The sequence below is a fragment of the Rattus norvegicus genome, chromosome 1 (assembly GCF_021556685.1).
Source record: "Rattus norvegicus strain SHRSP/BbbUtx chromosome 1, alternate assembly SHRSP_T2T, whole genome shotgun sequence".
In the NCBI taxonomy this organism is placed as follows: domain Eukaryota; kingdom Metazoa; phylum Chordata; class Mammalia; order Rodentia; family Muridae; genus Rattus; species Rattus norvegicus.
Window position 1 is genome coordinate 187,712,565 of NC_141534.1, and position 25,573 is coordinate 187,738,137.

A 25,573-nucleotide genomic window follows, 5' to 3' on the forward strand; every position below is an offset into this window, starting at 1 on the left:
CAAAAGATCCATTTAGACATGTGTAATATCATGCCAAAGTTTGGATTTTGTGAACCCACTACATTTAGGACAGATGCCTCCAAAAGATATCCACCCATAAGATTTTTGTCTTGAAAAATACAGGATATAATTTCCAATGAATTATCTGGGACTTCTGAAGATAATGATGTAGAAAACGAGAGAAGAGAGATCCTGTACCAGCCTGAAAAGTTCCTGAATTGCCCAGTTCTCATTAAGCAGCTCACAAAGGTAAGGCCATTTCATGGCTTTCATAGTCTGCCCTCCACCTCCTCTGAGGGTGTCAAAGTCTCACTGTGGTTCTTCAGGAGCTTTGAAAACACATCTCTAAACTTCTTGTGACACTATCTGAGGGAGTGACCACTTTGTCCACAATATTTCTTGTATGTAACCTACAAATGTCCTTTACTAAATTGTGCTTTGTGTATGTGTGGTTTCTTTGTTTTGTTTTGTTTTTTTTTAAGATATACTTTAAGTCTCCACTAATTCTGGCTGTGAAAAATATCTCCCTTGCTATCCAAGAGAGGGAGTGCTTTGGATTACTTGGATTCAATGGAGCAGGTAAAACAACTACCTTTCAAATTTTGACTGGAGAAATTACTCCTACCACTGGGGATGTGTTCATTGATGGCATTAGCATCACAAAGGATGTCCTAAAGGTAAGCTGCTATCCAGGCTAAGATGTGAACAGAAGGTTGGCTCTAAGATGCAGACAGCAGACTGATGGCCAGGGATAGCACACAGCAATGATGGCAGGTACTGACTGGTGCAGAGATGTCTATGCTGTGGATTCTGGAGAGGAAAACAAATTTTTGAAGAATTATTTTTTTTTGAAACTGTAGGAGCAAAAGGCAAGTTCTCACCACACGCATCCCAGAAGGGCGGAAGGGTGTAAGGGAAAGGATGACTTGCATGTAGTTTAGCTGCAGCTAGTGCCTTGATCCATGTCACTGAGAGCTCTGAAACAGGATGGCCTTTCTGAGCCATTGTCAGTCAAAGCAAGCCCACCAGCCTTTTTATCCCGTGCTGGTCACTGGCTGCAGGAACCGATGAAGACGGGTAACTCAGGGAAGAAGTATGTTGAGAATGTAAGGCAGAAAAGAATGACAAAGGTTCAAATTCCAGGAGTTAACAGCCCTTATCAGGCTCCTTGAGGAGATAGAAGGGCATCTTGGGAGATAGAACTGCCTACCTGGGACTGTTAGGATGCAAAAAGGATTAGGTGATCTCTCTTCAAGGAGCAAACCTGAACTGAGAATCAACAGCATGGTCAGATAAAGTGTGAAAAAGTTTGAAAAGAGACCAGGCACACAAGGCCCATGGAAGCTTTGCAATGGCTGGATCTGCATCACAAAGTCTAAGATGTCACAATGTTTTCAGGCCTCCTCGGGGAATCTTTCAAGTTTTGCAATTTGAAAATCTCTCACATTTTATGTGACCGATGAAAATATTTAATTTGTTTGGTCTTTAAAATGTTCTTTAGCATATCTTCTTATATAGTAGATAATGTAAAATTAACCATCTAATGCATTTCTGAATGTATGATTCTATAATATAATTCAGTGACATTGTGTGTCCATTACCACAATTTATCTCTAGAAGTACTTTATCATTCCAAACTGAAAATCTATACCCATTAAACAATAACTCTCCATTCCTTCATTCACCCAAGTAAACACTACTTCTACTTCTACTTCTTAACTGTATGAATTTGACTACATTTTAGGCATTGTATATAAGAATGTACCTGGCAGAGAGACCTCACCGCCTGATCAGGTGGGCACTCCTGAGGCTGCAGAGCGGAGGAGACCACCAACACTGCCCACCCCTGCCCACATCCCTGGCCCAAGAGGCAACTGTATAAGGCCTCTGGGTTCCCATAGGGGAGGGCCCGGGAGCGGCAGGACCCCTGCACCTGAGACACTGCCGGAACCTGAAGGAAACAGACCGGATAAACAGTTCTCTGCAACCAAATCCCGTGGGAGGGAGAGCTGAACCTTCAGACAGGCGGACACGCCTGGGAAACCAGAAGAGACTGCACTCTGTGCACATCCAGGCGCCAGAGGAAAACACCAAACGTCATCTGAAACCCTGGTGCACGGAGGCTCGCGGAAGGAGCGGCACAGATTTTCCCGGTTGCTGCCACAGCGGAGAGGACTTAGGCAGTACCCCACGAGCAAACTTGAGCCTTGGAACCACAGGTAGGACCAACTTTTCCCCTGCAAGAAACCTGCCTGGTGAACTCAAGACACAGGCCCACAGGAAGAGCTGAAGACCTGTAGAGAGGAAAAACTACACGCCCGAAAGCAGAACACTCTGTCCCCATAACTGGCTGAAAGAAAACAGGAAAACAGGTCTACAGCACTCCTGACACACAGGTTATAGGACAGTCTAGCCACTGTCAGAAATAGCAGAACAAAGTAACACTAGAGATAATCTGATGGCGAGAGGCAAGCGCAGGAACCGAAGCAACAGAATCCAAGACTACATGCCATCATCGGAGCCCAATTCTCCCACCAAAGCAAACACGGAATATCCAAACACACCAGAAAAGCAAGACCTAGTTTCAAAATCATATTTGATCATGATGCTGGAGGACTTCAAGAAAGACATAAAGAACTCCCTTAGAGAACAAGTAGAAGCCTACAGAGAGGAATCGCAAAAATCCCTGAAAGAATTCCAGGAAAACACAATCAAACAGTTGAAGGAATTAAAAATGGAAATAGAAGCAATCAAGAAAGAACACATGGAAACAACCCTGGACATAGAAAATCAAAAGAAAAGACAAGGAGCTGTAGATACAAGCTTCACCAACAGAATTCAAGAGATGGAAGAGAGAATCTCGGGAGCAGAAGATTCCATAGAAATCATTGACTCAACTGTCAAAGATAATGTAAAGCAGAAAAAGCTACTGGTCCAAAACATACAGGAAATCCAGGACTCAATGAGAAGATCAAACCTAAGGATAATAGGTATAGAAGAGAGTGAAGACTCCCAGCTCAAAGGACCAGTAAATATCTTCAACAAAATCATAGAAGAAAACTTCCCTAACCTAAAAAAAGAGATACCCATAGGCATACAAGAAGCCTACAGAACTCCAAATAGATTGGACCAGAAAAGAAACACCTCCCGTCACATAATTGTCAAAACACCAAACGCACAAAATAAAGAAAGAATATTAAAAGCAGTAAGGGAAAAAGGTCAAGTAACATATAAAGGCAGACCTATCAGAATCACACCAGACTTTTCGCCAGAAACTATGAAGGCCAGAAGATCCTGGACAGATGTCATACAGACCCTAAGAGAACACAAATGCCAACCCAGGTTACTATATCCTGCAAAACTCTCAATTAACATAGATGGAGAAACCAAGATATTCCATGACAAAACCAAATTTACACAATATCTTTCTACAAGTCCAGCACTACAAAGGATAATAAAGGGTAAAGCCCAACATAAGGAGGCAAGCTATACCCTAGAAGCAAGAAACTAATCATCTTGGCAACAAAACAAAGAGAATGAAAGCACACAAACATAACCTCACTTCCAAATATGAATATAACGGGAAGCAATAATCACTATTCCTTAATATCTCTCAATATCAATGGCCTCAACTCCCCAATAAAAAGACATAGATTAACAAACTGGATACGCAACGAGGACCCCGCATTCTGCTGCCTACAGGAAACACACCTCAGAGACAAAGACAGACATTACCTCAGAGTGAAAGGCTGGAAAACAATTTTCCAAGCAAATGGTCAGAAGAAGCAAGCTGGAGTAGCCATTCTAATATCAAATAAAATCAATTTTCAACTAAAAGTCATCAAAAAAGATAAGGAAGGACACTTCATATTCATCAAAGGAAAAATCCACCAAGATGAACTCTCAATCCTAAATATCTATGCCCCAAATACAAGGGCACCTACATATGTAAAAGAAACCTTACTAAAGCTCAAAACACACATTGCACCTCACACAATAATAGTGGGAGATTTCAACACCCCACTCTCATCAATGGACAGATCATGGAAACAGAAATTAAACAGAGATGTAGACAGACTAAGAGAAGTCATGAGCCAAATGGACTTAACGGATATTTATAGAACATTCTATCCTAAAGCAAAAGGATATACCTTCTTCTCAGCTCCTCATGGTACTTTCCCCAAAATTGACCATATAATTGGTCAAAAAACGGGCCTCAACAGGTACAGAAAGATAGAAATAATCCCATGCGTGCTATCGGACCACCACGGCCTAAAACTGGTCTTCAATAACAATAAGGGAAGAATGCCCACATATACGTGGAAATTGAACAATGCTCTACTCAATGATAACCTGGTCAAGGAAGAAATAAAGAAAGAAATTAAAAACTTTTTAGAATTTAATGAAAATGAAGGTACAACATACCCAAACTTATGGGACACAATGAAAGCTGTGCTAAGAGGAAAACTCATAGCGCTGAGTGCCTGCAGAAAGAAACAGGAAAGAGCATATGTCAGCAGCTTGACAGCACACCTAAAAGCTCTAGAACAAAAAGAAGCAAATACACCCAGGAGGAGTAGAAGGCAGGAAATAATCAAACTCAGAGCTGAAATCAACCAAGTAGAAACAAAAAGGACCAGAGAAAGAATCAACAGAACCAAAAGTTGGTTCTTTGAGAAAATCAACAAGATAGATAAACCCTTAGCCAGACTAACGAGAGGACACAGAGAGTGTGTCCAAATTAACAAAATCAGAAATGAAAAGGGAGACATAACTACAGATTCAGAGGAAATTCAAAAAATCATCAGATCTTACTATAAAAACCTATATTCAACAAAACTTGAAAATCTTCAGGAAATGGACAATTTCCTAGACAGATACCAGGTATCGAAGTTAAATCAGGAACAGATAAACCAGTTAAACAACCCCATAACTCCTAAGGAAATAGAAGCAGTCATTAAAGGTCTCCCAACCAAAAAGAGCCCAGGTCCAGACGGGTTTAGTGCAGAATTCTATCAAACCTTCATAGAAGACCTTATACCAATATTATCCAAACTATTCCACAAAATTGAAACAGATGGAGCCCTACCGAATTCCTTCTATGAAGCCACAATTACTCTTATACCTAAACCACACAAAGACCCAACAAAGAAAGAGAACTTCAGACCAATTTCCCTTATGAATATCGACGCAAAAATACTCAATAAAATTCTGGCAAACCGAATTCAAGAGCACATCAAAACAATCATCCACCATGATCAAGTAGGCTTCATCCCAGGCATGCAGGGATGGTTTAATATAAGGAAAACCATCAACGTGATCCATCATATAAACAAACTGAAAGAACAGAACCACATGATCATTTCATTAGATGCTGAGAAAGCATTTGACAAAATTCAACACCCCTTCATGATAAAAGTCCTGGAAAGAATAGGTATTCAAGGCCCATACCTAAACATAGTAAAAGCCATATACAGCAAACCAGTTGCTAACATTAAACTAAATGGAGAGAAACTTGAAGCAATCCCACTAAAATCAGGGACTAGACAAGGCTGCCCACTCTCTCCCTACTTATTCAATATAGTTCTTGAAGTTCTAGCCAGAGCAATCAGACAACAAAAGGAGATCAAGGGGATACAGATCGGAAAAGAAGAGGTCAAAATATCACTATTTGCAGATGACATGATAGTATATTTAAGTGATCCCAAAAGTTCCACCAGAGAACTACTAAAGCTGATAAACAACTTCAGCAAAGTGGCTGGGTATAAAATTAACTCAAATAAATGAGTTGCCTTCCTCTATACAAAAGAGAAACAAGCCGAGAAAGAAATTAGGGAAACGACACCCTTCATAATAGACCCAAATAATATAAAGTACCTCGGTGTGACTTTAACCAAGCAAGTAAAAGATCTGTACAATAAGAACTTCAAGACACTGAGGAAAGAAATTGAAGAAGACCTCAGAAGATGGAAAGATCTCCCATGCTCATGGATTGGCAGGATTAATATAGTAAAAATGGCCATTTTACCAAAAGCGATCTACAGATTCAATGCAATCCCCATCAAAATACCAATCCAATTCTTCAAAGAGTTAGACAGAACAATTTGCAAATTCATCTGGAATAACAAAAAACCCAGGATAGCTAAAGCTATCCTCAACAATAAGAGGACTTCAGGGGGAATCTCTATCCCTGAACTCAAGCAGTATTACAGAGCAATAGTGATAAAAACTGCATGGTATTGGTACAGAGACAGACAGATAGACCAATGGAATAGAATTGAAGACCCAGAAATGAACCCACACACCTATGGTCACTTGATTTTTGACAAAGGAGCCAAAACCATCCAATGGAAAAAAGATAGCATTTTCAGCAAATGGTGCTGGTTCAACTGGAGGGCAACATGTAGAAGAATGCAGATCGATCCATGCTTATCACCCTGTACAAAGCTTAAGTCCAAGTGGATCAAGGATCTCCACATCAAACCAGACACACTCAAACTAATAGAAGAAAAACTAGGGAAGCATCTGGAACACATGGGCACTGGAAAAAATTTCCTGAACAAAACACCAATGGCTTATGCTCTAAGATCAAGAATCGACAAATGGGATCTCATAAAACTGCAAAGCTTCTGTAAGGCAAAAGACACTGTGGTTAGGACAAAACGACAACCAACAGATTGGGAAAAGATCTTTACCAATCCTATAACAGATAGAGGCCTTATATCCAAAATATACAAAGAACTCAAGAAGTTAGACCGCAGGGAAACAAATAACCCTATTAAAAAATGGGGTTCAGAGCTAAACAAAGAATTCACAGCTGAGGAATGCCGAATGGCTGAGAAACACCTAAAGAAATGTTCAACATCTTTAGTCATAAGGGAAATGCAAATCAAAACAACCCTGAGATTTCACCTCACACCAGTGAGAATGGCTAAGATCAAAAACTCAGGTGACAGCAGATGCTGGCGAGGATGTGGAGAAAGAGGAACACTCCTCCATTGTTGGTGGGATTGCAGACTGGTAAAACCATTCTGGAAATCAGTCTGGAGGTTCCTCAGAAAATTGGACATTGAACTGCCTGAGGATCCAGCCATACCTCTCTTGGGCATATACCCAAAAGATGCCTCAACATATAAAAGAGACACGTGCTCCACTATGTTCATCGCAGCCTTATTTATAATAGCCAGAAACTGGAAAGAACCCAGATGCCCTTCAACAGAGGAATGGATACAGAAAATGTGGTACATCTACACAATGGAATATTACTCAGCTATCAAAAACAACGAGTTTATGAAATTCGTAGGCAAATGGTTGGAACTGGAAAATATCATCCTGAGTGAGGTAACCCACTCACAGAAAAACACACATGGTATGCACTCATTGATAAGTGGCTATTAGCCCAAATGCTTGAATTACCCTAGATCCCTAGAACAAAGGAAACTCAAGACGGATGATCAAAATGTGAATGCTTCACTCCTTCTTTAAATGAGGAAAAAGAATACCCTTGGCAGGGAAGGGAGAGGCAAAGATTAAAACAGAGACTGAAGGAACACCCATTCAGAGCCTGCCCCACAGGTGGCCCATACATATACAGCCACCCAATTAGACAAGATGGATGAAGCAAAGAAGTGCAGACCGACAGGAGCCGGATGTAGATCGCTCCTGAGAGACACAGCCAGAATACAGCAAATACAGAGGCGAATGCCAGCAGCAAACCACTGAACTGAGAATAGGTCCCCCGTTGAAGGAATCAGAGAAAGAACTGGAAGAGCTTGAAGGTGCTCGAGACCCCAAAAGTACAACAATGTCAAGCAACCAGAGCTTCCAGGGACTAAGCCACTACCTAAAGACTATACATGGACTCACCCTGGACTCTGTCCCCATAGGTAGCAATGAATATCCTAGTAAGAGCACCAGTGGAAGGGGAAGCCCTGGGTCCTGCTAAGACTGAACCCCCAGTGAACTAGACTATGCGGGGAGGGTGGCAATGGGGGGAGGTTTGGGTGGGGAACACCCCCAAGGAAGGGGAGGGGGGAGGGTGATGTCTGTCCGGAAACCGGGAAAGGGAATAACACTTGAAATGTATATAAGAAATACTCAAGATAATAAAAAAAATAAAATAAAAAAAAAAACTTAAAAAAAAAAAAGAATGTACCTGGCGTATTGTCTTTAAGATTAATGCATGTAGAAGCTCACTCCATTGCATGATTACAGGACATGGTGTGCACCCATCATACCTACTGTTTGACTATTACAAATAATAATCCTTTCGCTTTAGTATGAAATGTACTAATCAGTTTTCTGTAGCTAGAGCAAGTATCTTACATGGTCATCTTATGCTTTAAAAGACTCATTTTGTGCTGTTTCAACTATTCAAGGGCATGATTTGTTGGGTCTGTTGCATTTGATCTTATGACAATGTTGCACATCACAACATGAATGTGTGGCAGATCAAAACCATAGATTTTATGGCCAGAATACAAAATAGAAAAGGGAAGGAGACAGGGACCCACTATCCTTTTCAGCAATATGATGAATGGACCTCCTACTAGGTCCTACATCCAAAGGAGTCTGCCAATAGGCCAATCCAGGGACTAAGTATTTAACACATGGGCATATGGAAGGTATCCTGGCCCATGATAACAACAGAGATGTATGTGGGTACGTGCTCTTAGTTGTTTAATGTATATAGAGGCTTAGGTGTCATAGAATATTCCACATGAGCTTCACCACTTAGTCTTGATGGAAACACACAGCAGTTGCAATTTCTCTGCATGATGAGGCTTCTCATTTTTTTGTGTAATTGTATGTTTTATAGTGTTCAGCCTAATGTGTGAAATGTTTTCCCACTGTAGTTTTGATTTGTATTTTCCTAATGAATAGAGAAAGTGGGTACTTTCCCTACATACTTGCTGCCATATATCTTTATAGGGAAGATGCGTATTAAAGTCCTTCTTTGGATGCTTTTTCCCCTGAGTTGGAGGAGTGCTTAGGTATTCTATGTATTCTATACACTAATCCCTATTTGTAAATATTTAACCCAGTCTATGAGCTGGCATTTTCCTTCCCTTGTTCCATTGTTGCCTGGTGTATTTTATGAGTGCTTTAGAATGTTATTCAGTGCACTCTTTCAAACCACAACCTACCCCTGTGTGGCTTGGGCCCGTCCATTGCAGTAATTCACCAGTCACTACTTTGGGGACAATGCTAACCATGAGCTCAGGTGGACAGTCTAATTTTAAATCCCACACGTTTTGCTTTTACTAAGTACCATAAGCTGGGATATGTTGAATTTTCATTTCATTCATCTCTAAATACTTTCTAAATTTCTTTATGGCTTCCTTCAAAATCCATTCACTGACTGATGTGGTGTCCTTTAACTTCCACAATGTTGGAGGGCACACTCTGCCTTTAGAGCACTGCATGCCCATTCTGTTTCCTTTGGGGGTTTCTATCTCTCTATTAATAGTCAAGAATCCATTCCTTGACCTTCTCCACAAGCTCCTTTATTATTTTATCATCAAAGATAGTTGTTTCAAAGCCAAGGAGATTTGCATCGTAAGTTTTTTTTCAGCCCAATAGAGTTTCTGATTCCCAGTCCCATGAAGGAATCACATTTTCTACTTCGCTGTATGTCATTTTTGCTATAAACTGAACTGATAACGTGGTAACACCAGCAGTAATCATCCTCCCCATTCCTTGTTTTCGTTATTGTTTCTAGGGAGTGTACTTGTTTTCCACTGTTTCTAGGGAGTGTATGTGTTTTCCACTATCTCTGTGCTTAGAATCAGCCTGAAATGTAGGCTGAGAGTCCTCACAGGTACTTTTCTGACCCTGTCTGAATTATTTTCTGTACGTAGATAATCATTGTCTAATTTCACTTATACTGATGGTGGTTTTATTGTATCTTTAGTATATGAATCCTTTTTTTTCTTTTTTTCGGAGTTGGGAACCGAACCAGGGCCTTGCGCTTGCTAGGCAAGCGCTCTACCACTGAGCTAAATCCCCAACCCTAGTATATGAATCCTAAAGAGAGGTAAGAGAAAAAAATACAGGTGTGTGTGTTGAAAATACACTATTCTTTTTTCTTTAATTATAATTTTATTTTTCTTAGATATTTTTATGTATTTCTAATGTTATCACCTTTTCCCCCTCTCCCATATTCCCTCCTCCATCCCCCTGCTTCTAAGAGGATGCTCCCATTCCCATCCAGCCACTCCAACCTCAACACTCTGGCATTACCCTACACTGGGGAAACACTGGGGAAACAAACCTTCTCAGGATAAAAGGCTTTTCCTCCCATTGATGCTGGACAATGTCATCCTCTGCTACATATATGGCTGGAGTCATGGGTCCATCCATTTTTTGGTGGTTTAGTATTCATTGGTTAGTAGTTTAGTCCCTGGAAGCTCTGGTGGGGTTTAGTTGGTTGATGCTGTTGTTCTTCCTATGGTGCTGCAAACCCCCTCAGCTCCTTCATTCTTTTCTCAAACTCCTCCATTGGGGTCCCCTTGTTCAGCCCAATGGTTAGCTACATTCATCCTCATCTGTATCAGTAGGATTATGGCAGAGCCTCTCAGGAGACACCCATATCTGGCTCCTGTCAGCAAGCACTTCTTTGCATCAGCAATAATGACTGGGTTTGGTGGCTGCATATAGGATGGATCCCCAGGTGGGGCAGTCTGAAAATATACTGTCCTTAAGAGCCATTTTAGGGGTTGGGGATTTAGCTCAGTGGTAGAGTGCTTGCCTAGCAAGCACAAGGCCCTGGGTTCAGTCCCCAGCTCTGAAAAAAAGAAAAAAGAAAAAAAAAGAGCCATTTTAGTCAAAGAGAAAAAGACTTGCACTATGCCAAGCCTACAAGCCAAATGAATAATCTATAATCAATATAAGTTAATTATTAATTTAAATTTATGGCTATTTTCTCTAGCTAACTAGGCTGTTTGCACCTACTGGGAAAATAATTCAAGTTTCCAAGCAACCATCATTTTTGAACTTCTATATGCAAAGATGAGGGCTAGCTTTTGTTTTGGTTCAGCCTTACTAAGGGACAAGCATATATAGTGCTATACAGGTCAAACAGTAAAGAAAGTATCCCAGCTGACATACTCCTTTGGGCCCATGATTAAGATAAAGACATATCATCTTAGCATTCCTACAAACTGAGTGGGATCTGGGATTTTGTTTCTAATTCTTCATTTCCAGGACAATTAGAACTGAATATGAGGACCAGTCATTTCATTTGACTACAATAGATTTACAATCAATAATTACGTAGCCCTTCAGAAAAGAAAATTTCTTGGTAGGGGTCTCATAGAAGCATGGCCTGTAAGCCTCTTGTCTTGTCTATGAATGTTCATGCGGTGTTAGATGGCCTGAGTTTTCACTTACAGCAATTATTGTAATTAGGGCAGGTCAAAAATTGGCTATTGTCCTCAATTTGATGCTTTGCTGGAATACCTGACCGGCTGGGAAATAATGGTCATGTATGCAAGAATATGGGGAATCTCAGAGCGTCAGATTCGGCCCTACGTGAACACGTACTTGAATTCCTTGGAACTGGAGCCTCATGCCAACAGTCTCATCAGCACCTACAGGTGGGTCATTATGCCACAGCTTCTTAACAAATGTCACCTGTTGTTACCAATGTCCATAACTGCTAAGCCTCTTTGCTCCTGGGGTTTGATGTGAGTGCCCAAAGCTCCACCTGAACTTCTCTTCCACATAATTACCCAATTATGTTACCATATGACCTAGTTTCATTCTGTTGCTGTGATGAAACATCCCACCAAAAGCAGCTTAGGGGAGAAAGGGGCTCATTTGGCTTACGATCTGCATCTACAGTCTATCATCAAAGGAAGTCACGGCAGGGACTTGGGCAGGACTGCTTACTGTTCCACACACCATTACCTCTAACCAGGGAGTCCACTCATTGCCAATGGTGTACTGCAAGCATTTATGCAGAATGCTGTTTGCTACCTGGTTTGCTCACAGGCTGATGCTTAGTGAATTCTCTTATCTAGCTCAGAACCACCTGCCTAGATGGGCCTTCTTGAGTCAGTTAATAATCATGACAATCCCTCACAGACATACTCACAAACCAACCTGATAAGGGAAATTAATTATTTGATTGAGACTTCTTCAGGTGATTCGAGCCTGTGTCAGGTTGACAGTTAACACTGAGTTGAACATTATCTTATGCTGTTGTGTTTCAGATGCTAGTAACAGGTTCACATCTTCCCTTTTTAGAAACGAAACTTCATAACCTGGCTTCTGAAGCCCAAATAGAAAGTATTTCCTTTTTCCTGACATTCCTCTGATTCTGTCCTGCAACAAAGAGAAATGTAGGTCTTCAAATTGGGATGGGGGTTATGTATCCTAGTAGAGACAAATGGAGCCAAAACCACAACATGTGAAAGGTTGTCCTACGTTATAAATGTTCATGCACAGATGTACTAGGGCCTGACGCCTTGTTAAAGCCATACGGAATCTGCATAAGGATGTCTACACTTGAGATTTTTGTTGGAAGTCTCAGTACTATGAGGTGTCTGTTGTCTTTCCTGGAAATAACTAATAGGCATAGTTTCATCTGTTTCCATTTCCTCCCTGTCTTTGGTCTGAAGTGAAGGAAACAAACGTAGGCTGAGCACTGCCATTGCCATGATGGGAAAGCCCTCGGTTATCTTCCTGGATGAACCATCAACTGGCATGGACCCAAGAGCTAGGCGCCTTCTCTGGGACGCAGTGATAAAGATTCGTGAAAGTGGAAAGGCCATCATTATAACATCCCACAGGTGTGGCTCTTGGGAAAGCTCTATCAAGAGTTGGCAATAATTATGGTAGCTATACAGGCCAATTATTTGGGGTCAGAAATATTAAGCAGTATATTTGATTGAATAATAAATAGACTATCCAAGAGTCCTCAGGAAGTAAGACGTATATTACATTTGAGGATTTGCTGTTCTGTTACTTATCCTTTGAAAATACATATAGTTCAGGGCTTGGGAAGATAGCTTAATTAGTAAAGTGTTTGCTATGTAATATGAGCACCTGAGCTGGATCCCAGAACCTACAATTTAAAAAAACCACCACAACAACAACAACAAAAACAAAAACAAAACAAAAAATAACCTTGGAGAGATGACCCAGCAGTTAAGATCAGTTAAGCTGCTTTTCCAGAAACCCAGGTTCAATATGAACATAGGGCAGTTCATAGTCATCTATAGAACTCTAGTCCCCGGGAATGCAATAGCATTCATGGGCACAGCACACACACACACACACACACACACACACACACACACACACACACACACATACACACACACTGAACAGATATGCACACAAGCAAAATATCTATACAAATAAAAAATGATTTAAAAATGCTTAAAACTGGGTGAGGTAGTATATGGTTATAATCTCAGTGCTAGACAGAAACAGTTAGATCCTTGGGGCTCACTGACCAGACAGGCTAGCCTAAATCAGTGACCCTCACCTCAGGTCCCACTAAGACAAGGCAGATGGTGGTTAAGGAATGATACCTGAGATTGGCCTCTGCCTCCACATGCACATATATGCATGTGTACCTTCCTACATACACACACACACACACACACACACACACACTCACACACACACACACACACACACACACACACACACACACACACACCACAATATACTTTCTAACCATGAACTTGGTGATTGGAAGATGCAGCTTGTGGTGGATAACAAGATCCTGGCAATGGTTAAATGCATGCTATATTCAAAGAACATCTTACTTTCATGTTGTTCTGTTTCTTTGTTTTGCAAGCATGGAAGAATGTGAAGCCCTTTGTACAAGGCTATCCATAATGGTGCATGGGAAGCTCACCTGCCTGGGTAGCCCTCAGTACCTCAAGAACAAGTTTGGTGATATTTATATTCTCAAGACCAAGGTCAAGTCTGGGGAAACATTAAAGGAATTTAAAAATTTCATCACACTGACATTTCCAGGTATGTTAAGTTGCCCCAGTGGTGTTAGAAATATATTAAATTTCATGTTTTGTTCTCACTACCCACAGGGTTTGTGTTTTAATCTTGCTTCCCTGTGTTACTGACACCCAGTGATCTTCCACACTTCCTTTGCTACTGCTACTGCACAGCACATCACTGAACTCTGCCATCTACATCTAGGACCTCTTCATATTTGTTCTCTCCATATAAATTATACCTCTAAAGCCATATTTCAACATATTTCTCTTTTTTCCACATATTACCCATGCCAAAAAATCTTTTAAAGGATATTCCCCTTTTCATTAAGCATCTTATTCTGGATTTTGGCAAGTTGTGCCAGAACATGATTTTGAACTGCAAGCAAGCTCTAGCAGATGTGTCTCTCCTGACAAAAATCCTTCTACCCATGAGTGACAAACTCAGTAAAACACTTCCCTGTCCACAGAGCAATGGTAGCAACTATGTTCTCTTTCTCAGCCTCTTTCCTAACTGCAAAGCACTGGAGACATAGTAACAATTGTTAGCAAACTCTTACAGGTTTACTGATGTGCATCAGGTTATTGAGTTGGAATTTCATCTTTTGGGCTATAGAAAATATTATTAATTATACTGTGGGAATATAAGTTTGAAAATACATTTTAATAATATCAGTGGTGGAACAGACATGAAGAATAGACGTGAGGAATACCAAATAATCACTTTAGCATTGACTTCAGTGACTAGGATTTCCCCACAACACACCCAGATGTATGCAACAAAAGAATGTGCTTATAACCTTACTAAACAAATGTGTTGTGTGTTCTGTATCTGTGCATACATATATCATGTGTGCATGGGTGTATGAAGGTCAAAAGTTGAGGTTGAGTATCTTTATCTCTGTCCACCCTATGTTTTGAGGCACGGTCTTGTACAGAGTTTGGAGTGGCTTGTCTTCTGTCTTTGACCTGTGATGGCTCAGTGGGCAATGTGTCTGTCATAAACAATGAGACTATGAGTGTGGACCCTTCTCACTGCACTACTATTCAAAGAATAAAGAGTAGAAGCATCTTAAATTCTTTTGAAAGACAATACTTTCAAATGTGATGCCAAAACTAGTCGTGTACACTACAAGAAAAAGATCCATGTCTCTACTGAGAATGACAAAGAAATCCTCAGCAAGATACCAGCAAACATCATTCAAGATCACAAGAAAGCCAGGCAGTAGTGATGCGCATCTTTAATCCCAGCACTCTAGATCTCTGAGTTCAAGACCAGCCAGGTCTACAGAGCAAGTTCCAGAACAGTCAAGGATATACAGGGAAACCCTGTCTTGAAAAACAAAACAAAAAAACCAAAATAACAATAAAAAAAACCATACTGAAATGATGAACAGACTGGGTGCAACAGGAATTCTTTTTAACACAATACCATATGCCACAAGCTCATAGCCAGCATTGAGTTCCACAGTATGAAGCCATGGTGGTTTGAATGACCCCATACGGCTATAGGAGCTGTCCTTATATTGAATGTTTGCTTCCTAGTTGGTGGGGCTAATTGGGAAGGATTAGTAGGTGAGGCTTTGTTGAAAGAGGTGTGTCGGGTTGGGGATTTGGCTCAGTGGTAGAGCGCTTGCCTAGGAAGCGCAAGGCCCTGGGTTCGGTTCCCAGCTCCGAAAAAAAAAAAAAAAAAGAACCAAAAAAAAAAAAAAAAAGAAAACTGAAAGAGGTGTGTCACTGGGTTGGGCTGTGAGATTTCAAAAGGCCCATACCGTTCCCAGTTAGTTTTCTGTCTGCCCACTGACTGCCGATCAGGATATAAAGCTCCCAGCTACTGCTCCAGTGCCACACCCGTCTGCTTCCTACCACGTCATGGATTCTACAACCCTTTGCAACTTCGAGCCCCAAATTAAATGATTTCTTTTGTAAGAGTTGCCTTTGTTATGGCGTCTCTTCACGGCAATAGAACAGGGACTAAGACAAAAGTCAAAAGCTTTTCTCTTTTTAGGAATCAGTAGGAAGTCGGTGGGGGTGTAAATTAGTATAGCCAGTTAAAAACATGAAAATTCCTTAAAAAGTTAAAAATAGCACTAGCCTATGACCTTGCTACCTACTGATGAATATATATCTAAAACAAGTAAAAAGAATATGTCAAAGTGATAGGTGCACGTTCATGTTTGCCGTAGCATTACTCCCAATGGCCAAAAAAAAAAAAAAAACAATTTAAAGATTTGTTGAGGGATGATGAATAAAGAAAATATAATATACACACGGCAGCTAGCATGGATGCACATAGTCAGGAAACTAACCTTGAGAAAGAAGGAAACTCCATCATATGTGGCAACACGAATGAAGCTAGATGACCTTTTATTCAATGAAATAAGCCATGTATAAAAAGACAAATGCATACAATCTCACCCAGATGTTGAGTCTAAGGAAGTTGCATGGAAGTAGTTGATTGGTAGTTACTAGGTGCTATGGTAGGGTGAGGTTGGGGAGATTTTGGATAAAGAATACAGAGTCTTAGTCACTGTTTTATTGCTGTGAGGAGACACCACTGCCAAGGCAACTCATATAAAAGAAAGCATTTAATTGGGGCTGGCTTACAGTGTCAGAGGGTGAGTCGTTATCATCAGACAGAGAGAGACAGAGAGACACAGACTGGGCTTTGGAAATGCCAAAGCTCACCCTCATGGACACACTTCTCTAGCAATGCCAAACCCCCTAATCCTTTTCTTTTCAAATAGTGCTATTTGCTACTGACTAAACATTCAAATATATAAGCCTAGGAGGATGTGAGGGGGAATTCTTCTTTAAAGCACCACAGAATAAGTTAAATAGTGTTATGACTATAGTTACACTCAATAATCTATTATAAACATAAAAGGTTGAGATACCATACTTCTGTAGATTTATTGATTTATTTTTAACCATTATATTGTGTGAGACGTTTTTATTTGCACATTTTCATGTATTTCTGTGTAGCAGACATGTGCTTGGTGCTCATAGAAGTCATAAGAGTGTGTCAGATCCCTGGAACTGAAGTTATGGATGGTTATGAGCTGTCGTGTTGGTTCTAAGGACTGAACCCAGCTCTGCAAGATCCACTGCTTCTAACCATTGAGCTATCTCCAGTACAAAAAGAAACTGTATTAACTCAATTTAGCTCTTCCACATGCATACATACTCCATTATCACATCAGTTCTTACATTAATTTAGATAAGCGAGTAGACAAACTGAAAAAGTGAAAATGCCTTGAGTACTGAAGGAGATACTGCTTATTTTTATGGGGGGGTAGAAGCTGGGACATTGCACCTGACAATGAATGAGTAAGTATTATTTGACCTAGATTGGGTGATTTTTATCAGCGCTCGTTTTAAATACTTTTACTATGCTTTATATTTGAAATATGCCACAATAAAAGAGCTCTACATGATCATCATAATAATGCATGCATTAAGATTAATATTAACGAAATACACACACATTTCGTTTTTTACATTTTTTATTAGACATATTTCTTTACTTATTTCAAATGTTATTCCCTTTTCCAGTTTCCTGTCCATAAGCCCCCCCATCCCCTCCCCCTCCTCCATATGGGTATCCCCCCATCCATCCCCTTACTGCCCCCCCCATATTCCCCTACACTGGGGGTCCAACCTTGGCAGGACCAAGGGCTTCCTCTTCCACTGGTACCACATTTCAAACATGTAACATTTCTTTAAAACATTTTGAATCCAGTTTAATTATAGTTGTAATGATCTACAAGTTTGCACAGGTTAATTATTGATTAATGTTAGTCGTAGTTGTCACAGTAGAGAGAAAAACTCACTGAGATGCTAACATTTCATTTTCTGAAGGAGCAGAGGGCTTCAGTCTTTTTGGAAAAGACTGACACCCAGCTAGCTTACTCCAGTTATTCTATTCAAACATTATACAAACATTCAAACATTAATTGGGGCTGGGAAAATTTTCAACTACCAAAGTTATCCTGCCCCCGCTGCCCATGAGAACAGACAACCCACACAAATCTCAGTCCCTCTTGACCATGGCTACCATAATCAAAAGAAAAAATTCAGGTGTCTTAGGACCAAGGTTGGTGCAACCGAAAGCGCTCACACAGCACCAAGTCAATATTTCTTCAATTTTCAATCATTCTCATAACAATTTCTCAGTCTCTAATAATTGACCCAAACATAGCAAAGTGTTTTTTTTTTGTTTTCATTCAAAGCCAGACATGAAGATTTACTATACATTGCTTAAAGCCAGACATAAAAGCTTTACTATACATATCACCACAGTCAGTTATAAATGCATTTCTTCCCACTAATCTTGTTCATAGTCTTACCTGTGAAAAAAAACAACAAGATCACAGTAGCATGACTGGTGATTTCCGTGCATGATTCTTTTTGTACGTGGAAGGACCTGGTGTAATCATGAGAATGAGGCAATCTTGGCTTAGTTACTTTTCTGTTGTCATGACAAAATACTATGAGCAAGACAACTTACAAAAGAAAGCATTTAACAGGGGCTTACAGTTTTAAAACATTAGTGGCCATGATCACCATGACAGGGAACATGGTAGGAGGTAGGTACACATGGTTCCAGAGCAGTAACCGAGAGCTTTATATCCTGATCCACAAGCAGAAGGCAAAGACAGAAAGAGGGCTATCTGGTATGGTATGATCTTTTGAAACATCATAGCCCACCTTTGTGGAATACCTGCTCCCACAAGGCCACATTTCTTAATTCTTCCCAGCAACTAGAGATTGCAGTGAGAATTCTGAAATTTAGGTTTCCTTAAAAAACCCCAAAATATTATAAGAATATGTTTTCATTTTAATCCCAGGTGTAGGGATATGGGGCTGCTTTGCAACAGCGGACTGTGATTTGCCTCATGCTCTAGCAGAGGCATGGTTTTGCCAGCTTCAGATAATTTCTGCAATTGTGTGACATTTGGAATTCTGTGAACTTTTCAGAGAGTATGTAAATGCCCTGAGAGGCAGGAGTGGGTGGTCATTGGTCCATCAGGGGGGTTGTTTGCAGTTTGTTAGTAGTGCTCATATAAATATATATATATATATATATCCTTGTTTCTTTATATTCTTTATATATATACATATATATATATATATATATATATATATATAGAGAGAGAGAGAGAGAGAGAGAGAGAGACTAGCTACAAATAAAGAAGAAACAAGGAAATTAGATTCAGATTTTACATCCCCTTCTATCCTTCTCTCATATCCAATGATAGGGGGGTAAAAAGAAGAACCCACAAAGTAGCAAAGACCAGCTACAATCCACCAAATATTGTAATATACGAACATATGGGATCATTCTCATCTCAACCATCATATTTGTCCTTCTTCCTCTTCCCAAACTGTGCCCTTATAGACATACAACCAGAAAATCTTATCAATACTCAGCACTATATTTAGGAATAACTATATCAGTATTTTAAAAGCTCAAACTTTTACACTGGGCACACAAGTTGACACTTTACTGATCTTAAAAGCTTCAATAGTTGCTGTCAATTCCCTACCATAAGACTATTCTATTTAATTAGTTCTAAAGTCTTTAAAAATATTAATATATATCAAAGAGAGTAGGTTTGGAGGGGTCACATCTCCTGTGTTAACCCCAACCATTCACCTTTGTATGATATAGCAAATACAGTACTATTTTGATCATCTCAAAATAATTTTGTAAGAACACTCACCTGTCTTATTTTCCTGTTGTAGGTAGTGAATTAAAGCAAGAGAATCAAGGGATCCTTAATTATTACGTTCCCAGCAAGGACAACAGCTGGGGAAAGGTGATCAGAAACCGTGCCCTTTAACCAGTGCATGTTAGGGGGGAACTGACAATGATGGTACTTGGGATCCAAGGAGTGGAACTGTTCCTGATAGAGTGAACACAGTGGAGTATTTATGTTCCTGTTCAAATGCCTTAGTGTGGAAATGTCTTTGATGACTGCCCTTAAATTCCATTATTAGTCCATGTCTATCAAAAGAACAAGACAGAGAACTACTACCTCCTCCCCTTCTCAAACACCTGCTTCTTCTGCTGATTTTGCCCTTCTGGTCTTGTTGTCCAATTTAATGTACCTGACAGAAATTGGGGAGAAGGGGTGAGGCTCCTCTGGGAGCTGGAGGGAGGCTTCAATAGCAACTTCATGCTTCTGTTGTTGTTTAAGGTGTTTGGCATTTTGGAGAAAGCGAAGGAACAATACGATTTAGAAGACTATTCCATCAGTCAGATCACCCTGGACCAAGTCTTCCTGGCTTTTGCTGACCAAGATAGGAAGTGATCATGAGACAGAAGTTCCTTGAGATTCAGTTACAAATAGTGATACTGACTTTTCTTTCTTTTTTCTTTTCTTTTTTTTTTTTAACCTAGAGCTGGGTACATGGGGAGGTCATCCTGTGCTTGTGAATCTTCATGTAAATATATTTGTGTAATAAATACTTCCCTGAAAAAAAGTGTCCCCTTCACTGAAGATGGAGCTAAATGTCCTGTTTCTGATTTATCTAAATCTAAAAACATTTCTTAGAGCTGTTTTCTTTCCTAGGAAAATGAAAGAGCAGCACTCAGTTCTGTAAGGACCCATTCTTAGATGGTCGAAGTACTTGAGTATAAACATCTAATAGTGATGGTGCCATCAGATTTGCCCCAGTGGAAATGCATTCGTTTTAGCAGCTATAAATAAAAGCACAAACCCAAAACAAATCAAATATGCCACAAACATGCACAGAAATATATATGCACAAATACATATCAACTTATTCCCTGCTATGTCTAAGTTAATGTCAAAGTTTGATAGTATTATTTCCAAAATTCGAAATGGTCTTTCATTTTAGTGATTAAAGAAAAAAAATGAAGTAGTGTACAGATGGGATCAGTGGAGTATCCTTAAAAATAATGTCCTGTTCTTTCTTTTCTTGCTTCCCCTACAATGAAGAATAAGAGAGTAAAGTATAAATGGAATGAGACAGGGTTTCTCTCCTGATTGTTGTCTAGGAAGTTGAAATCCTCTAGGAAGTGATGTGATCTCTCTCTCTCTCTCTCTCTCTCTCTCTCTCTGCAATTCATGAGCATGTAAGTAGGATGGTTCTTGGTAGATCTATAAGTTGGTCTAGGAAGCTGCTCTGTGTTAGGGTAGTTTCTTCAGTTTTCAGACTTCAGTTGGAATTTCTCAATTATAAAGTAATGTCCAGGGCCAGTGAGACAGCTCGATGGGTAAAGACCCATTCTGTCAAGATTGATCACTTGTTTGATCCATAGGATCCCCACTGCAGAAGAGAGAACTGACTCTTAGCTAGTTGTCCTCTGACCTCCATATTCATGTGATATGTCCCTACCCCAAATAAATAAAATGTAATTAAGATGGTTTTAGTTGTATACAGAAGACACTGTTCTTTTTATATAAGGAAGGATTTGGTTTTTATCAAGCTCTAGAGCCAGGGACACTGTGTAGCTTTTCCTTTGGCTACCTAGGATATGGGAGGTATGACTGATTCCTAAGGAAATAGTCACTGCTTTGGATTCCTAAAGCTATATCCATTGCTCTCCTGTTCACTGAGTCGGGGGGGGGGGAGCTATGGCTCTGTTTTGGCCTTACAACAACATATATACATAGAGTATGCATTGAACGATAAAAACACCTTCTTGATTGCCATTATGAGCACAGCACTCCAATAGGAACATAGACATACCTATGATAAACATTGCAATAAATAATGATAGAAGATATATCCTCCGCAAGTGCATATGAAACATTCTCTAGCAGTCACTGAATCTTGGGTCTTTAAATAAGTCACAATAGGGGTGGGTTGGTGATTTGGTTCAACGGTAGAGCACTTGTGTGGCAAGCACCCGGCTTTGGTTCCCAGCTCTAAAAAAAATACTGAAATCTTACTGAGTGCCTTATCTGCCCAAAATGTCTAATAAAACTAGAAATCAAAAACAGATAAAATAGTGGAAAATTCACAAGTACTTGAAAGTAAAATGCTAATTATGAGTCAAAGAGGAAAAAAAAAACAAATTACAAAATGTCTTCAGAAAATGAGATCAAAACATACCAAACTTTCAAAAGCAAAAGCAGAGGTGAGAAAAATGTGTAGCTATGAAGACTTCTAAGACAACAACAAAATATTTTTAAATCAAGAGTCGAACTGCATGTCTAACAAGAAGTAGAAAAGTAGGAGAAGAATACACTAGTCAAACAAAACCAAACCAAGAACTGACAAAGAAGAAAAATCAGAGAAAACAATGTTTAGGGATTTGAAAGCTGGACACTGACAAGTCTTTATCTAGATTAAGAAAAACTTGGGGCTGGACAGATGGCTCAGCAGTTAAAAGCACTTCCAAGACCCAGCTTCAAATCCCTGCGCCCACAATGGTAGCTCACAACTGTCGGTAACTCCAAGATCTGACACTCTCACATAGACATACATGCAGGCAAAACACCAGTGCACGTAAACTAAGGTAGATACATTTAAAATAAGATAGTTTAAAAACAAAAGAAAAACTGAGAAACCTTAAATTGCTACCTCAGAAATGAGGGCAGAGACAGTACTACATTACTACATTAGGCCCTCCCACACACCGCAAGCACTGCCTTCAGCTACTAGGGCTCTGCTCTGCCTCCGCACTTCCGGTCAGCCTCCGCTCCTGTCCCGGTGAGGCTGGGCAGTTGATCCGGTGTTGAGCGGAAGTGCAACTCAGGGAAGACACGAGCCAAGCCGTGATTCAGTGGAGGAAGCAGGGGCTGTGGAGGCGGTTGCTGCCGAGTGGTGAGTGTCAGGGACCTCCTGGCTAACAACTCAAACTGTGAGAGGTTTGAAGTACATTTGAGGTCTGGGCTATAGCTTACTGAGGAATTTGTCAAGTTTTGGAAGAGCAGTTTGACCTTAGTAACTCCCACCATTTCCCGCAATAGGATTGGGGTGATGTCAGAGCCCAGTTCAGGCTGGAGTTTACAGGAGGTTAAAGGCTAGAGGGCGGGATACTCACCTCCCCACCATTCCCCTGTGTGTATTGGAAAACTGAATAGGTAGGACTGCACAGATACAATGTCGTTCCACCTTAAGAAAGTTAATGAGCATGTCTTAGCTGGGTCAGTTTTTGAAAAGGAAAAAGAGGAAAACCTACTGTTAGAAAAACAAACAAAAGCTACCAGTTCTTCCATAATTAAAAAGAAAAAATAAGTCTTGATTGAATGCTGGTAGTTCAAGAACTCACCCAGAACTGATGTCACTAATTTTTCTTTTTTCTATACTTTTAAGAAATCTTTGGTCCACCTTTATCAATTTTATTGTATGTCTTAGATAAGCAGGTGCCATTTCTTGAGAAAATTAAATACGAAAAATAGTATTTTTATTAGATTTCATAAATATGCTTGTCTATTCTTTTTCTCTAGCTCTTTGAAATATCAGGAATATTGTAGTTATCTCTGGTTAGAACGGAACTTCGTACTTCCACATGGCTCTAGCTCAGTACCCACTAATCATTATTCCTTAACCTTAACCCTCCTTGTCCTACACCTGTCTTCTTCTGGTAACCACCTCTGTACTCACGAAATGATTTCTCTTTATATACCACATACAAGAGAACACATGGTCTCTGCGTGCCTGACTTATTTCACTTAGCATGATAATCTAGTTCAGTCTATGTTGTTGCAAGTGATGTGATGATATTCTTTGTCTTGTGGGTCTGGAATTGTTCAGAGACCAGTATATTAATAAAACTCTTAACTAATAAGAGGCTTTTAATTTAAATATTGGTATCAGGACTGCACCTAAGAGCAGGACTGCTCCCATTATGCAGCATTTAGCCATATCAGCCCAGGGCTTATAAAGAGGAAAAAACACAGCATTACATGTATTCTGCCTTTGTAGACAGGGGCTTATTACCTTGCAAGAACAGCAAGTTTTACAAGATCACTTTTAAGAACAGTCTTCAATGTCTGGGGAAAAGGAAAGTATGTTAATAGGGTACAACTTGTACAAGCTAGGGGCTTACATGTTATAGGCATTTTTTGCTTTTATTTTTAATCTCAAAAATAATAATTAAAACTTTAAATGTAATTAACCGTTATACCACTTCAATCAAGAAGTAGTGGGCATTATGAATATGTACTCATTTCTTTGTCACCTAATGAGAAAAATTTACACATTTAAAAAATTAATTGTGCAGTAGTAATACATAGAGACTATAATACAATCTAAACAGTAATGGCATTGTAAGTCAGGCATGGTGATGCATGCCTTTAGTCCAAGGAGAAGCAGGCAGATCTTTGAGTTTGAGGCCAGCCTGCTCTACAGAATGATTTACTGCACAGCTAGGGCTATGTAGAGAGACCTCATCCCTACCCCACCACTGAAAAAAAATTGCATTGTAGTTGTATCACCTGGGATTGGACACCCCATGGTTACACACCTATTTTAACTAGTAATGGATCTCTATAATGGTGTCCATTGTTGAACCTACAGACACAAGGAGAAAGATCACTGCCCACAAATTAAGACCAAATCAAAGCAAGCTTTAGGTCTGGCAGCTGTCTCATCCAATACAGGTTTTAGGAGAACAGCCCTGAGCCACTTTCTCAAGCTCTTTTTATGGGACAAAACCCCAGGGTGGGAGATTTTGCAAGCAAGTGTGGTTACAGAAGCAAAACCAGGCAGTTAATAGCCCAATCAAGTAAACAGAAACTTAAGTAGACTAGGATATCAAAATAGCTCCTGATTACAAAAATAGAGTCATGCTAGTTTCCCATCTGATAAAAAAAGAACTCTAGGCTTGTTTACCCAATAACAATCTTTCTGTTTACCTGTCCAACAACCTATTTAGGACAGTGTCACCCGTACTGCCATTTTGGGAAGATCAGGAGTTCTTGGACTTAATAGTAACAATAATAATTAAGAAGAGGTCATAAATTTGAGAGGGAGTAAAGAGTCTCTGGAGGAGTTGAAGGGAGAGAAGTAGGGGTGAAATGACATAAATATGTTATAAATATAGACTGACACACACATATATAAGATATATATAATGATTATAAATATGTTATAAATATAGAATGATACATGTATAAAAGTCTCAATAAAATTAAAATAATAGCAAAGCAAGAAATTGTTAACTACACTTTAAAGTATGAAGTAAGGCATTTTCAGGAAGCTGGAACTACTTTTAAACTCCATTTTAGTCTTACTCTACAGACATTCTGCTATCAGAAGTAATCATTCTTCCCTTCTGATACATGGCCTGTGACACAGTCTTTACCAGTTTAGGCTGGAGTTTTGTCTCGTGAACTTTCAATGAATTAGAACTCACTGGAACTCTAGATCTTACTTTCCCCCTCCACGTTGGGATATTTATTTCTGCTGTGGGGGGTTGCAGTTCATCATTTACATTACCTTGTGGCGTCTCTTTATTTAAACATGCCATGATTTCCATTATTACATACTGACATGGAGGATTTTAGGCTTCCTACGTTACAAATGCTAGGTATATTTGTGTCTATTTTTATTACTACAAGTGTGAATATATATTTTATTTGGATAAATATATTGGTATAGAATTCATCTCTCCAAGTTTG

The 25,573-nt window shown here is 39.7% G+C and overlaps 2 protein-coding genes across 10 annotated transcripts in view; both read left to right on the forward strand.

Annotated features, from left to right (window-relative positions):
- Abca15 (ATP-binding cassette, subfamily A (ABC1), member 15) overlaps positions 1–20,451 on the forward strand; it is a 120,023-nt gene extending 99,572 nt beyond the window's left edge. The window contains 7 exon segments of the mRNA NM_001106293.2: positions 124–249; positions 483–677; positions 11,410–11,597; positions 12,624–12,794; positions 13,814–13,995; positions 19,719–19,792; positions 20,174–20,451. Of these exon segments, the coding sequence (NP_001099763.2) occupies positions 124–249; positions 483–677; positions 11,410–11,597; positions 12,624–12,794; positions 13,814–13,995; positions 19,719–19,792; positions 20,174–20,287 (1,050 nt within the window). The 3' untranslated portion in view covers positions 20,288–20,451.
- Positions 20,452–22,702: 2,251 nt separating this feature from the next.
- Abca16 (ATP-binding cassette, subfamily A (ABC1), member 16) overlaps positions 22,703–25,573 on the forward strand; it is a 185,656-nt gene continuing 182,785 nt past the window's right edge. For all 9 annotated transcript variants that reach the window (XM_087607578.1, XM_087607580.1, XM_087607590.1 and 6 more), the window contains exon 1: positions 22,703–22,772. The gene's annotated coding sequence lies outside the window, so the exon portion shown is untranslated. The remainder of the gene's footprint in view (positions 22,773–25,573) is intronic.